General features: G+C 39.9%; 2 protein-coding genes and 1 long non-coding RNA gene across 4 annotated transcripts; all 3 read right to left on the bottom strand.

Moving 5' to 3' along the window:
- Window positions 1–11: 11 nt before the first annotated feature.
- LOC115628041 lies at window positions 12–3,700 on the bottom strand. Of its 2 annotated transcripts, XR_003995734.1 has the most exons (4): window positions 3,566–3,700; window positions 1,660–1,913; window positions 1,143–1,283; window positions 12–320 (listed from the first exon to the last, which is right to left on the bottom strand). It is a non-coding gene; the product is annotated as an uncharacterized LOC115628041 (long non-coding RNA). The 2 variants fall into 2 exon arrangements; XR_003995733.1 differs by lacking the exon at window positions 12–320 and having other exon boundaries at window positions 1,029–1,283.
- A 335-nt stretch (window positions 3,701–4,035) lies between these two features.
- On the bottom strand, window positions 4,036–7,743 carry LOC115628029 (ATP-dependent DNA helicase DDX11). The gene is made up of 3 exons (XM_030523970.1): window positions 5,920–7,743; window positions 4,926–5,123; window positions 4,036–4,855 (listed from the first exon to the last, which is right to left on the bottom strand). The coding sequence occupies exons 1-3, from the start codon at window positions 7,672–7,674 to the stop codon at window positions 4,208–4,210; spliced, it is 2,601 nt and encodes an 866-aa protein (XP_030379830.1). The 5' UTR covers window positions 7,675–7,743; the 3' UTR covers window positions 4,036–4,207.
- A 4,412-nt stretch (window positions 7,744–12,155) lies between these two features.
- Window positions 12,156–13,217, bottom strand: LOC115628038. The gene is made up of 3 exons (XM_030523984.1): window positions 13,167–13,217; window positions 12,689–12,948; window positions 12,156–12,634 (listed from the first exon to the last, which is right to left on the bottom strand). Exon 3 carries the CDS (start codon window positions 12,614–12,616, stop codon window positions 12,239–12,241), a length of 378 nt encoding a protein of 125 aa, XP_030379844.1. The 5' UTR covers window positions 12,617–12,634; window positions 12,689–12,948; window positions 13,167–13,217; the 3' UTR covers window positions 12,156–12,238.
- Window positions 13,218–15,918: the final 2,701 nt, after the last annotated feature.

Raw genomic sequence — 15,918 nt, forward strand, 5'->3', positions numbered from 1 at the left:
CACACGCGCGCACGGTTACGCTCTCTGTGCTCTCTCTCTCCCCTTCTTTCAAAATGTTTCTACTTTTATTGTAGTTGTTTTGGGAGTTTTGTCGTGTGTGTGTGTGTGTGTGTGGGAGAATGGGGGTTGCCTTTTATTGTTACGGTATGTGAGTGTGTGTGTATGTAGCGACGTTGCTGCTTACAACTATTTGACGTCACAGTTTAGCTTTGCTCTGCTGCCCTCTGCAATGACGTTGACGCTAAGCTGATGTCGGCGTTGCTTTTCTTTTCCTTTGTTTTTAAATTGACTTAAAAGTTTAGCATATTACACACACACGGCTGCAAGCAAAAAATATTTTGTTTTAGATTTGAATATGCATATATACATACAAATGCATGTACATATATACTAAGGAAGCACATGGCACACACGCACGCACATATTAAATCTACATGTACATTGCAGAAGTAGGAGCAGAGGAGCGGGCGTCGCTGCTAATGTGCGTTTGAGGGGGTGTTAATGCGTGCGCTTCACACGCTGTACCAAATGCCAAATCGTTGCAGCAACGCATGCTCCTGGCACGCTCGCTCTAACTCTCTCTTTCTCTCTCTATGAGTGTCCTGCGTTTGTTGCCTGCTGGTCCTGTGTACGTTTCTTTGTGTGCGTGTGCCGTGCCTGCGCTAAATTTTCACTTTCACTTTTCACACACCCAAAAAATTAAAAAAAAAACAACAACAAAAATGTACACACACAAACACTCATGTACTATGTAAATTATATACATATATGTATATACTATGTATATACATATATGTAACTGTTACTAATTTGTTTAAATCCACCACTTTGCACTCGCAAAAGGATGTGGTTGCAATGGAGAGAAAAAATCAGAAAACGTGAAAAAAAAACCGCACCAATTTGATAAAGCGCGCTGCTTATCATCTACTGCAGTAGCGTCGAACGGGCCAACCATGTATTATCAATTTTTATTATATGAAATGCACAAATAAAATATGCACTGATTTCATGTTGCTTTTTATATGCGATTGAAGAGCACAGCGCGCGTTTGTATATTGTTTATGGGTTTTTCTCTTGATTTTTGTTGCCTTGTTTTATTCCTTTTGCCGACGCACACACACACGGGGCGTTGTTTCATTTACCGTCGTTTCGTTTCGCAAGTTGCGTGTTCTGCGCTACTGTTGTTGTCGTTGCTGCTGCTGCTGCTTGCGATGCGCGTTGTTACCGCTGCTGCCGTACGTCTGCGAATGAGCGCCAACGAATGCGAGAGTTCGATTTTGAATCTGAGAACAATAGTAGAAAGAGAGAAGGTATGGCATTATAGGCTGCATTTTGTTTATTCTCGTTGCGCAGGTACGTCATAATATGCTCACGTAGGCCACAAACGAGAGAGCTCGGGTTAAATTTACGGGCTCTGTCCCTCACGTTGCGACTGTAATCTATTTTTTGTGCTCTCTTTTATAAAATTATGCTCACCATACGGTGTTGATATTATGTAAAAAAACATTAAAAATTAAAAATGACGGCTGACATTTAATGGATTATCTCCACCAAATAGTTATATTATTCAACGCAGTCTAGCCACATTTTAAAAACCAAATTACGCGACAAATTACACTGTCATATTGTGACGTCACAGGAGAACACCAAATGCTATACCTTCTTGTTTCTTTGTACCATGTCTGAGAACCAGAATGAAAACGATAGCGATACCGATACCGGGCTCTGAGCTCGAGTTTTCTCGGGTCGGGAGTAAGTTAGTTGCTGTGCTGCCGGCGTTATCGTCCTAGCGTTCTCACTGACTATAACTGCTGCTGTTTTTGCTTCTGATGTGGCTGCGGCGGTTACAAGCAGACATTTTGTTACGCTCTGGCTGACAGTGCAGTTTGTCTAAGCATGGTCATTATAAGGAGCTGCAAAGGAAAATGGTTTGGTGGATTTTTTAGTATGCTCTTTGTAAAGTATATAAATATGTATGTACATAAATGTGAGCTGTTCCTAATGTTTTGGCCACTTGTGCAGCTAGCTTAGCTCTGTTAATATTTTAAGGAATAGAGAACAAGAACATTTATACAATACAGTTTTTTTACTCGCTCTAACAAATTGTTCACTCTGAAATATTATTAAATCAGTCAGTTGCATATTCCCGACAAAGACAACTAACTAGTTTCGAAGCTCCTTTTCCGAGAAACGAACGTACACATCTCTCAATTCATTTGTCTGTTCGGTCGTTTTCCTTCATTTTTGTACATTGTTTAGTTCATTATTATTCAATAAGAATATTTTTAATTAAAGGTACATATTTACATGGACCGTTTTTTTATATGTTAAGAGGTCAAAAATCATGGGTGGGTGTGTCAGTCAATATATTAAAGGGATAGATTTATATGAACATGTATTAACATATTCAAGTATTTGTATTTGTGAAAAAGAGAAAGAGCTTAAGTACACCATCTTGTGGAAGTGTCACACAACTGTCGGATCCTTCTTGCTTCTAAAATACTCTTCACTTGCAAATTTCGTCAGCCAAACCATTTTGTTCGATGATCGAAATAATTTATTATAGGAACTAGTTCGGATGGGACTGAATAAAGTCTACTGTGTTTTCAGCTGAGTTTTCATTTTAACATTTTTGTGTGCTACTTTTATCAAAGTCAGCGTTTATCAGCAACAACAACAGGGGCAAGAATGAAACTTCGCTGGAACAAGTTTTTCCTCAGCAACAACAACAACAATATCAAAGACTGCAACAACTAACAAAAATAACAGCTTTACTAGTTTCGCTGACTACTAAAAAGCTTCAAGCCTGTAAAGCGTCAGCTAACAACTCAAGTACCGGCACTTTTGGCTATCACCAGTCTCCCCTCCACTCCTCCCCCTTCGCAACACCAACCTCAATCATGTATGCATGTAATTGGACGAGTCGTTCTGGGCACGACAACGACAAAATTCTTTAAGCTGGCGTCAGCAGTTTTTATCATCGTTCGGCCCAATATTATTAGTATTAATAAATATTTGTTCAATGGCGGCGAACTTATGGTTTTTTTTTCAAATTATTATTGCTGCAGTTGGTTGTTGTTGCTGTTGCAACAACAGCGGCACGTTGTTTGAATAACAAGAAATAGTAAGTAAGATATCAACCGACAAATCGGCTGCTCTCCTTATCACAGCAAACACACACATACAAACATATGCATAAAAAAAATAAATAAAAACTCGAATTCAATATTTTTCAGTTTCGGTTTCATTTTAAAATTGAATGAATAAGCTGGAATTGAACTCGGCCTGCAACAACCGATGAATGTACGAAGCAGCCACGGAAAAAGCGGCATGACATCCATTCAGTTTTCATTTAGGGGGAACGGAGCTATTTATAACAATCAAAATACAGTTTTCAAACATAAACCAATGCACACATACTGATAGCCCCATACACACAGTCATACACACGCACACATGCATGCACGCGTAAAAATGCAAACAACTTTCGTGTAGACAGCGCACAAACAAACGCATACACACGAATTTATTTTTTAAAGTACGACGCAAACATTTGCAGACTAACCTGTACTAATATTGTATGATGTTTCTGTCAAGTACTTTAACAGCTTCTCATTTAAAACATGCACTGATTTATGTTTAATTTCATTTACAAAGTTTAAACCAAACTCTCCGTGTCTCAGGCGACGACGACGCGATCCGACGGGGACGAGACGACGTACACACACACAAAACGACCGCACAATGAAGAATGCTCAATAGGGTTGATAACTTATCGGTATATTAAATATATCGATAGGCCGATACATAGCACGATTTATAATAGCAAGAGCGTTGCCACTTTTGAGTCGACCTGCAACTATCAACTTATCGGTGTAAGATGGAAACGTTGAGCTCAAATGAAAAGTCCCCGGCATGGGCACATTTAATGTGATATCCAAAATCAAAATATCTGTATCCGCCCGAAAATTATAAACTAATAAAAAAAATTTTTTTTTTGCCGCTGTGGGCCTTCTATTTTGGGTATTTAATCAAATGTGTAAAGGAAAGTGTTTCTTAAACTATAAAAATGAGTATTCTATTATACTAATTTTAAAAATACTGTTAAAGGCACTGGAAAGAAGAACAAGAAGAAGGACATCACAAGGAACAATTACATGAACGTACACATGTCTATATAGTAAGTATAAATGATTTTTACAATTAATCAGTTCCTCGCTAACTTAAAGAAACGCGCAGTGCGAGCTTGCACGCCGCCAAAACCACCAGTCGTCGCTGTAGCCTCCACAATGTGGCGTGAAATCCAGGCGGGCAGCTTTTGCTGGATGCGCGCATTGCCGTAGCGCTCGTCCAACAGATAAACGCAGGCAAAGTCGCGTATGTGACGCACAGATCGGCCAATGCACTGATTGACTGCCTTCATGCAGAGATTCTCGTAATATTCGTTGCCGGCGCCCGTGCCCAAGTTGCTGTCTAGATGACGCATGCGTTCCTGCAGCTCAGGTGACTGCCGATTTGGATAAGGCAGGCCGACAACAATAACGCCGCGTCCGAGATCGTCAGCAAAATTCAAACCCTCTGACAACTTGCCGCCGACAACGCTTAGCAACAGTGCTCCATTTCCCTTTGACGATTGCTTTATAGCCTCAGCGTATTGCTGCAGAAGCTGCTCCACTCCACCTCCACCAGCCGTCTCCCGGAAGACGCGTTTGCGCTGTCCAATGCGTTCCAAAGCGCCGCACTTCTCTAGGTGCACGTACACCGTTTCCAAATAGTCGTAGGAGGGCAGAAAACACACCAAACCAGCGGGCAGTACGCCACACAGATTCTGCAGCACCATAGCCAGTTCATTCAGCTAGAAGTGAAGAAGAAGAAAGTGAAGAATTTATTGAGCTACCAACCAACAATTTTCAGGTATTTCTTACCATGGCCAAGCTGGCTCGTTGCGTGTAGTTAAAGCACAATGGGGCTCCGGTGGGTCCTGTGGTGACCACAAAAGGAAGCACGGCATCGTCGGGTACCACATGGCTATAGAAATGCTGCACCACACGTTCCGGATAGTTGCCAAAGAGTTGAGTCGTCAATTCCTGGGTGGGCTGCATAGTGCCTCCGGCAATTATTAGCTGCAATAAATAAAAAGAGGATTACCAAGAATTCTCAATTCACCCTCATTTGCTAATTGTATCGATCATAAAAATATAAATGTACATAACTGTTTGAATGTCCTAACTAACATGATAGAGCAATGAATCGGCTGCCTGAAGATGGTTTGGAAATGCAGAAAATATAAATATAGCTTTGACTGGTATACCAAATTTAGTCAGGAGGTATTTGTAAGCTTTATATTGTGTATACAGAATCACCATTTACTCCAATAATATACAAATATTATAATAATTGCAAAGATTTATTTGGGAAGAGATGATTTCTATATGATAGCTATACGATGTATGTAGTTAATCTTTTTCTATGTAATTTCAAAATCATATATTATCATCAAAAGAATCAGTTTATTAGTTCTTACGAAAGATCCTTTCTATTCAAAAACAGATTATTAGCAGATTTTTAAATTAATTTCTGCCATTGTTTATTATTGGAATGAATATATTTGAAGAAATATAGTTTAACATGTTTATAAATGTAAATTGTCGCCACAATACACACAAGATATTGGACTTTTCAAATGCAAAACTACCTACAATTATTTAATTTAAAGCCTATTTTTCTCCATTCGATTAAATGTTTGGTTAGAAGGGATTGAAAAGGAGCTCTTATAGAAATCTCGTTCATTTCAATTTTACTTGTATTTCAGTGAATTCGAAAATACGGAAACTTCGCCAAGTCATATACTTGTATGTATCTTCACTTTTCAGTTTATAATATTGGTCCCTATTAAGTATAGTAGACTAATTTTCTTACCGCACGCGCCTCGCGCACAATATCCTCAAAATGCTCGGCGGGATTGAGCAGTAAATATTTCATATTGCCGTTCCGGGGATTAAGCAGCACACGACCGTCCGCTGCATCGCTGGTGAGCGTCTCCAGAAAAGCCAGTAAAGGACGAATGGGTGAGGGCGTAGGGGCAGACGGTGTGGAAGTAGGTCGGATTGGTGGTGTTTGTTCCTGCTCCTGATCCTCGTCCTGCTCTTGCTTGTTCAGTTTGAGTTTACCACTCAAGCTCTGCTGCTGGTGCTGTGTGGCTAGCCGGTGGAGCAGCTGCAACGTGGACGGTGGGCGATTCTCGCTGGGGCGTGGCTCGCGTTGCTGCTGCAGACCGAATCCATGCAGTTTCTGGGCGAAACGGGTGCGAGTGCAGAATCTCAGCAGCGCGTACAAATCTATGTTGTAGAAGTCGCCTTCGGAGGCCAGGTCGTAGGTGCGAAGCATTCGCGGCTCATCTTCAGTCTTGATCTCTAGCAGCTTGAGCAGCCGCTTGACCACATAAAGTAGCTGGTTGATGCAGAGCATGTTGGAGGTGCTGAGACGACGCGCATACCGCTGTTTGTAGGCCAAAATTTGGTCGCGAGCTAGCTGTAGCTGTTCCAGTGTTAACTCTGCGCTGTGCAGCTGCGCTATGGTGTCCAGCAGATTGTGGGCCTCGTCCACAATGATGATGGCGCCGTGCAGATCGATGCTGTTTTGTTGGCGTGCGCTGCGCTGTAACAGCAGGGGATATGGCAGCAGGACAAGCTGTGCGTGGGTCTGGGCGGAGCGTGCAGCGTAGTAGGGACATGCGCCACAGGCAGCTCCTTGGGCGGCCAACTCCTCTATATCCAGAGGCTCACACAGAGCCACATCGCTCAGAGTTTGTAGCAATGCTGGCGCCTTAAGGTTGCAACGACCAAGTGACGATGCTGTAGAACTGCTCAGACGGGGTTTCTTGCTAGGATTGGCCGTTTGCTTTATCCTGGCCATGTCAAGGCAACGCTCGTTCATCAAAGCCACACTCGACAGGCGACGCACCTGGTCATTGATGCATAGCTGCTGTCGTGAACCAAGCGTAACGCAGCGCACGTGCCGGCCATGCGGTGTCTTCCGCAGCTCGGCCACAATCTGCGCCAGCTGTGAGTGAGTGCGGCTGCAGTAGAATATTTGTACGTCGCGGTAGCGCTCCTCTTGGTCCTTTGCCGGCTGCTCTTCTTCGGCCACTTCCGCCTCCTCGTCATCGTCTGAGGCGGGCATCGCATCGACAGGCAGGTCTACTGATTCATAATGATCCTGGGCCTTGCGTGCTGGCCTAAACTGTTGCTTTTGTGTCGCCTTGCGCTGTCTGATCTCTTCTAGCTCGCGCTCCCTTTGCTGCAGCAGTGTCCGCAGCCTTTGCAACTGCTGAAGCTCTTGGCGCTGCACCTGCGTCGCGCCCTGCGCCGCTATCCAATCATTCGCCTGCGCACTAGCCGCCTGCAGTGTGCGCAGCTCACGCTCCACCAGTTCGATGCGCTCCAGTAACTCTTCACGCACAAGCTGCTCGTGCTGTTGCAGCCAAGTGAGTGCTCCACAGGTTAGTGTCAGCGACTTACCCGTGCCAGTGGGACTTTCGAAAATGCCAATCTGCTTGCGTTCCAGCACCAGGAATAGCTGTTGCATCAGATCCTGTTGGATGTCGTAGGGCGTGTAAGGAAAGCCGAAGTCTGCAGGCGCCGGCAGTTTCTTACGCGGCGAGTAACTGGCCATGTTGGTAGTTATGTTACCTTTATTTGCTGAGCGTTTACATTTTACTTAAATTAATTAATTCAATTTGCAAATGGCGACGCGCCAAATCTACAACAACTGCAAAGTGTTGGGCACGACTCGCTACAAGTGATAACAAGTGTCATTTCATTGCAGCTATCGATAAGTGGCATCGCCATGGGCATCATCAGCCCTGCAAAGCTAGTGCTGCCAATTGTGTGGCGCTGCCAGATCGTCTCATGCAAATGGTATTCTAAGTTTAAAAATGAGCGGCATTGCCGAACGCAAATATTGTATAGGACAAGTATTAGAATGAATACCCAAAAGCTAAAACAAATATTAAATACACACTAATCGCACGTTGCATGAGTAATGTTATGGTATGTACTAATGCCGTTATGTAAATATATTTATTTGTTTTTCTAGCGAGACGAAGACTCACTGCTATTGCTTAGAAGCAGCTTTTGATTGATAGCCGATTACTCATTTGCAATATTAATGTGTTTCAAGACTTTAAATCATATTGTATTGAGTTTCATGCGTCAGCGCCATCAACAGCAGCAGCAGCAGCAGCAGCATCAGAGACAGAAACAGCAGCAACAACAACAACAACAACAACAGCAGCCTCCAAATTTCAACGGCTTTGGGCAACGACAAGTGCTTGAGCTTTTGCATTTGCACGACCGGCGGCCACTCAATTTGAATATCAGTTAATATTTTAAGCGCACTTAATGATCGCTGGGGTGTGTTTATATACGTATGTATGTTTGTGAGAGTGCTGCAAATTTTGCTACTAATTAACATTGTCGATATTTTTGTGTGGGCGTCGAAAAATAGCAACAAAGCGGGAGTTTTGCCATACATTCAAATCCATAATTTGTGACCCACTTATATGCGGTGCTCTAAACAGACACAAGGAGATGCAACGAGGGCCATTCATAAAGTAGCTAAGCCTAGATCTGTTTTGATATTTTGAAGTGCTTTCGACTAGTTGATGGTCCCTATTATTATTTATAAAAATCATTTGTCTTTCTGGTTTTCTTTTCGTTGCGAAACGCAAACATTAACCGTTTGATTTGTAATTGTTTTGTTTCTGCTCTATTGAGCATTTATATATAAATTCTTATTCAACTTGGTTAAAATCTGGCCTCCATGCTTTGTGATTTTTTACACTACGTGTATGTTTAGGAATATCTACAAATCTACAAAAAGTCGACACTAAAAACAGAAATACTTGTAGATTAAATATATTTGCCGAGTTAAAATAATTATGATTATATAAAACATCCAGTTCTCACTGACTGAATAGTAATCAATTAAGGACTGTAACCACTTAAGCTAGAAAATTGAAATTCGGACTCAAGTTTTCCTTGAATCTGAAAATTAGGAATACGAAAAAGTTATTTATTTTAAATTTTTACTGGAATGAACAACGGATAAAACGGTGAAATGTGATCTTTAAATTCTTTTAAAGACAATTTGTTGTCTTTAATCCGTTTAACATGAAATACTCGTGGTTTATTTTATCTTTTGCTTATCAAAATATCGGGAATAGAAGTTAGCATTGTCTCTCAAATTTGTGTTACTGGTGAGTTTCTGGCTGAGTGCAAGAGCCCTTTTATACCAGTTGGACTGCCTTGAAACACCAATCGCTTAGACCTCTATATAGACGGTTACTTACTATCTCATGAAATTTAAGAACATGCCTCGTAATCGAAGGTTTCCGTTTGTCAGGCAATTGCTGGTCATGATATGTTGCTGCATTTAGTTATCAGCTTATGTGGTGGCTGTGACACAATGAGCAGTGGCTTTGTGCATTACTCATACGCAATGGTGGCACAACCGACCGATGTTGCATTGTGCTGCTGTCTTTCTGACCTTAGCCACTAGCAGTGGCACTCGAAATGCTGCACCTTAATGTCAACATTTGCTGGCAGTGTGCGCATTGATTGGATGACTGATACAAGCCAATGATTGACGGCATGCATACAAATTATTGTCAGAACCTCCAGGCCTTGCACCACCTCCTGCCACGTCCCATTGCCCGATTAAATGTGGCATCGCTTCAGATGGCCGCGGGCTGCAACCAAATCGTCGATGACAAACGTTCAACACACATTCATAGTCTAAATATATATGAAAATATACATACATAGGTATGCATGTAGGTGGATCTTCTAATGCTTAGACAGTTGCTGAGCGCAGTTGGCCCATAAGGCGACCATGAAATTGTCTTCGCGCACAGCAGACACATTAATCAAGCGGCACACACTGCGTATGCGCAATTTAACTTGAGAAACATTTGTCGCACTGCCTAATTGTCTAATTGCAATCAAAATATAGACGAATGTGTCGCAGACTGCTATCTTAAGGTTCCTGCCTGCTCGAAGCGTTCGTAAGAGCTGCCAACATTCCTAGAAACATACTATGCTCGTACTTGTTGTGTATATTGTTGCTGTCCAATATTACAAATAGTATATACATAAATAGGAAGAAGGGAGATTTCCGATGACGCTGCAAAATTGTTTGCCCTATAGTTTCTTATATAAATAATAGCACCTGTCTACGCTAGGGACAAAGTGTTGCCCTAGATGCCTTGCAGTTCTATCTCACTTTTGAACAGACTACATCTCTATAAAGAATAGATCGCGACAGTCCGCGATCTAACTATGTAATATACATAGATATCCATAGTAAAATCATAAACAAAAACCAAAAGAAAATCGGATTTTATCAGAGGTTTAAGCATCAATTACAATATTTCAACGTTTTTTATTTAACTCGTGAGTGTATTATCTTATTTCTAAATGAAAAATGTGATCCCTTCTTAAAATGGCGAACAAAGGAATAATTTTGAAGCAATTACAAACCTTTCCATTGCTGGACAAAAGTCCGCTTTGCGCCGCCAAGCCCTGTTACATCAGCCAGTATTAAAGCTATTGTTAATTGCTTTCAATCAATATTTTGGCGATGGAACCTAATATCTCTTTCGAATCTCTTGAAACACAATAGAAACAGCCTTTTTGTAAATAAAAATAAAGCCGATTAGGTTGGTTCGCAGACAAATCAATCAATTGGCTAAACACTTTGGTTAATTCAATAGGCATTTTAGCATTTTATAGACAACTTGATGTGCCGACAGATTTAATTTAATTAATTACTTTTAACTCTGAAGCAAGGCCCGCATTTTTTAAGCTCATATTCGTTTTCCAAAGTATTTTTAAAACCGCTGTAAAGTTGTTGTCTTATAGAAGAAATATTAATAGCTATTTCAATATTTGTATGCATTTATTTCGTTTTGAACAAATTGTTATATTTGATGTTAAAAATCTTGATTGATTTGCATTAATTTTGTTGTGAATATTTTTTTTCATATCACGCAAATCTGCATTGAATCGAGTATTTTAATCTGATTACTTTTTTTTAATTTTAGAAAGATGGAACCAATCGAAATCGAAATCAGAAACCATTCAGAGCTTGATCTAGCTAGAATTATTGAGGACCCACATCACGTACCCTTTGTATGGCCTAGAGAACGCTACAGTGGAGCAAGCCCGACAGTGTAATGCCCTGTACCCAGGTAAACTTCCGTCACTGAGTTATATGCGCCCAAAGCAGCAGCAAAAAGAGGAAGAAGAAGAGCGAACTTGTTGCTGCAGTTTGTGGGTGCAGGTTGTACTGGCGAGAATTTGTTTCGCTAATAACTTTTCTTAGAATTGACCGAATTGAATAAAATGTTGAACAACAGTAGACAATTATATATAAATTATGTGTGCAAAGTTTGGTTTAGGTAGCATTTGAAATGTGGACGCTATTGGCGAAATTCTGTAGCGGGGGAAGGGGAGGAAAATTAAAAAAAAAATAAACTCGTTCTTCCTCGGATCTAGGAAAATCTGGATGCCAACTTTGGTTATTCTAGATTTTATAATTTCTGAGATCCTTGCGTTCATCCAGACGGACAGACGGACATGTCTAGATCGTTTCTCTCGTCATGCTGATTCAGAATATATATACTTTATGGGGTCGGAGATGCTTCCTTCTGCATGTTACATACTTTGCACAAACCTAATATACCCTTTTTACCCGTGCGGGTACAGGGTATAAAAACGCGAATTGCGGGGGAGTGGGGGGTGCATCGAAAAAAAACGTTAACTCGTACTTTCTCGGCCTTAGGAGAATCTGAATACCAAGTTTGGTTGTTCTAGCTCTTATACTTTCTGACGGACGGAACCGGCTATATCGACATGCCTTGTCATCCTGTTCAAGAATATATATACTTTGTGGGGTCTGCCTGTTACATACATTCGTACAAAACTAGTATATCCTTTCAACTTTCGGGTGCAGGGTATACAAACACACACACACATACATTGCAAGGATGGGACAATAATACACATAGTACCTCGTACAGAATCAAATGTTGTATGTTTTAAAAAGTTTTTATTATAAATACTATTGCCAAGATGCAATCAAATGTTTCCTGGCATGTTTGTTTTTATTTTTGGATTTAAAACCCAACAGTCTATAATATGGATGAGACACTTCATTTTTGTGTCTATATTTGGTTTTAAGCGATACGTTCGGGGAAGGGCTTCATAAAGGAGTCCATGTCCATGGGCTGCGCGTTCTCCTTATGGCCGGCGCTTAATTTAATGCGCTTAGATGGGGAGATGGGTCCGTTGTCCCCGATTCCTGTACCAGATATATTACGCTTGGCCGGACGCAGGGATCCCATATACTTGATTTCCGCAGAGGTGCGGACAACTTTGGTCGGCTCGATGCTACAAATGTTGGCGTTGGGCAAGCTATATCCAGGATAGCCAATATAGGAGCTATGCGGAGGCGGAGCCTTATGGAACTTATACTTCTTCTTATTCCGGATAGATTCGTCATAATCCATTTCGTCGGCCTCGTCGTCGGCAAAAGTGTCCTCTCCCCAGTCCATGTCGTCGATCCTTCAAATCTGTAGACACTACCGCATTAGCACTGACAGCTCGACAAAATAATAGCTTTCTACCTCTGATTTCCAGTTTCTGCTGCGAAATTACTTCTCGGTATCTGGTTATAACAAATTTCTGATGCTAATGCTGAGAGAACTAATCTTTTCAACTGGATTTAGGTCTGCTTTCACTCCACTGACATAATTCGTTCAAGCAAACTTTCAGATTAGGTTACGGAGAGAAAAGTGAACTGTGCACGTCGTTATCTTTTTTGTCAGCTCCTATGCATGTGTTGAACACGGATAATGCCAGGGCTGCAGGCGGTAGCGTTGCGACTCTGTATAAGAGAGTGTTCGACAAAGATTATTAATTGGTAGCACTATACTTCGATGCTAAGCAACACTGAGCGTATAAATAAATGGAAAAGTCCCAACTTTGAAACACTCTGGAGCCATAGGGTAAGATAATTATTTAAATTTGAAAAAAATTTAATTGCAATATTGTAAAACAAAAGTTTTTTTGGTCGATTATACCATCTTGGTTATTCGAACTCACCCAAAGGGTGTGTGTCTTCACATTTACATCGAAATTTTGTCTATGTGTGTGTGTGTGTGTCTCTGTTTTCATTATTAATTCTCACTCAGTTTTAAAGCTATCACAATGAACATTTGCATCGAGGCTTTCCTTTAATGATATGTCCAGACTAGTGATGTAATTCCGAATAGAACATCGATGCTATACATCGGAAGCGAAATTCGCCAAGACAAACACCGATTCAGCGATGTATCGAAAATCTTAACATCCATGCATCGATTTTTAATAGAAATGTTAATTTAAAACAAGTTTTAATTAAAGATTGTTGCATTGCATATTGCACTAAACTAGTACACCCTTTGGTTACGGGGCGTAAAAAGAAACTAGGTGCCGATTTTAATTCAAAAACATGTCATATATTTGATAAGTTTAATAATTACAAAGTTTTCTTATATGTTAATACTCCATTCATCGATATTAAAAATTTGTAAGAATATTCATTTGGATAGCTGCTCTGGCAATAAGCGGTTACGCCGTTCATTTCAAATACATCTTGCCGCTGAAAGAAGTCCTTCGGCGCATGCGGAAAAGTCGTTTCAAGTGAATTCGAAAACTGCAAAGGGCAAACGTTGTGATCTGCAAGCGGATTTGTAAATAATCGCTATGCTCAGTCATTTTAGCCTCAATTAGCTTTGCTTGTTGAGGTGATTGTGCCGTTCCCAGGAGCGTCTGGTTTTTTCTGGTGGTACATCGGGAATTAGTTTTATTTTCATAATGGCGGAATCACACATACACATGTTTATACACATCTTTTTTTACACGGTTTTGATTTAACACGGTTTGGGGATTAAAAATTTGATATATGGTTACACGACTTTATTCCATTTAGCAGGATTTATTTTGCATATGATCAATGTCTTTTTTACAAGACTTTTTAGGAAGCAATCTACACAGGAACATGTTACTTCCCGTTCCTAATTTTCGATTGAAATAGGAAATACAATTTGCTAGCACTTTTTTATATACATATGTATGTACATACGCGGTTTCACTCTTTAAAAGCTTTGTGTACTTCCCGGGATTTCTCTGCTTGCGGGAATGTCCGTAAAATAGATGTTTTTATAAAAATCGATCGGAACATCAAATCTGAAAACATCGAGTTAAAATCGGAAACAATCGATAACGTAAATTCGATACATATTTACATCACTAGTCCAGACCGATTATGTCAGATCGCTAACTCGTACAATTGTCATAGAAAATATATGATTTGAAGGTAATTGTTGCATGAAAAATCTGCCTATTTCCAAAAATATGGAAAGCACAGACTGTACCTGTCATGCTGAGGGGCTTGCATCGCTCCTGGATCGCAATTGGTGTCCAAATAAATTGCAAATGTAACATAGGATACTATGTAAAGGAAACTGTTGGGTGTAAAGCCAAATCCATCTGGGCCATGGGGAATTAGGCTGTGTTATCTGTAAAGTACGAAAATCACTCATTAGCTGATCTTGATTGCATTTGAGTTGGCTTAAATGAAAACTAAATAGCTTGACAGCTTTAAAAATAAATAAATATGTTGTGGCACTTATTTAATTCAGGGACCCCTTCTCCACACACATTTGTACATATGTGCATATGCATGTGCTTATACATTTTTCAATAATAGTCACCAAGATATGCCATTTACATACATACATACACACCCACAATCGCATAAGTGTGTGTAAGTGTGTGGGGGAATGTCAAAATCGCACCTGTGTTGGCGCTTTTGTTGCTTTTCTTACCCCAAAGAGCCTCTGGTTGGCATTATTTTACACTTAACGCACCACTAAAAATAATTCGTGCTTTTAACTACTCGTGTGTGTTGTTGTGTGGGTGTGTGTGTGTGTACGTGTGTGTAGGTGTTTCGATGTGTGTTCGTGCCGTGTCACTACGATTGCTAATAGTTAGTTAAATGATAATGCGTTTCATTATTTATGACCGATATTTTATTTGATTAAATACCATAATTTATCACTGCGCTGATTTTCTGATTCGTTGCCTTGTTTTTGTTTTCATTTTTTTTTTTGTATTTTTGTTTATTTTGTTTTGTTTTGGACATCGTAACCGTCAATTCAACTGATGACGTCAAATGAGCAACAACAACACCAACAACTACATATATAAATACAATAAACTAAGTAGCTCTCAAGAGCAAAATTTGTAAAGAAAGCGTTATTGTTCGAACCTGTAGCCGAAGGATAGTTTTGTGCAAAGGCAGAAGAAAGCATCTCCGATTCCATAAACTGTGTATATACTATATGTGTGTATCTACACTGATAAAAAAGTTGCATAGTACGGATGAATATTTTCATATTAAATTTAATGTTCATCTATTTCATATTCAAATCAAATATAAATTTTACTAAAAACATATTCCATTAGTGAATTTAATATGAATAATATTCAAAACAAACTGTAAAACTTCGTTATTAAAGTGTGTCATATTCAATTTAATGTTGAACCATATTAAATATTAATGTGCACACACTTCAAAAAACAAATAGTTAAAGTTAAACTATATTCCATAGTAAATTATAATATTTTTCTAAACTTTAATTTGAGGTTTTTTTGTAGTCGATTTAAATATACTAGAAATATATTAAATTTCAATTGACTAGAATTCTCAAGTCGGTTTTCAGCGGTTGTGTGGTATAAATACAAAGGGTGTCAAGTAAGTGTTATCCAATCAGCTGTTTCTCACTTATAATATTAATATTGATCCAAACTA

This window comes from Scaptodrosophila lebanonensis, unplaced genomic scaffold (assembly GCF_003285725.1).
Source record: "Scaptodrosophila lebanonensis strain 11010-0011.00,11010-0021.00 unplaced genomic scaffold, SlebRS2 tig00000098-arrow-pilon, whole genome shotgun sequence".
NCBI classification, from domain to species: domain Eukaryota; kingdom Metazoa; phylum Arthropoda; class Insecta; order Diptera; family Drosophilidae; genus Scaptodrosophila; species Scaptodrosophila lebanonensis.

Bases quoted from the DNA above. Each gene is read 5' to 3' on its own strand.
- LOC115628029 (XM_030523970.1), bottom strand. From the start codon at position 7,674: ATGGCCAGTTACTCGCCGCGTAAGAAACTGCCGGCGCCTGCAGACTTC. The intron at 5,124-5,919 runs GTAAGAAAATTA...TATTTATTGCAG, and splicing joins TTGTGCGCGAGGCGCGTGCG to CTAATAATTGCCGGAGGCAC. The intron at 4,856-4,925 runs GTAAGAAATACC...CTTCACTTCTAG, and splicing joins AACGAGCCAGCTTGGCCATG to CTGAATGAACTGGCTATGGT.
- LOC115628038 (XM_030523984.1), bottom strand. From the start codon at position 12,616: ATGGACTGGGGAGAGGACACTTTTGCCGACGACGAGGCCGACGAAATG.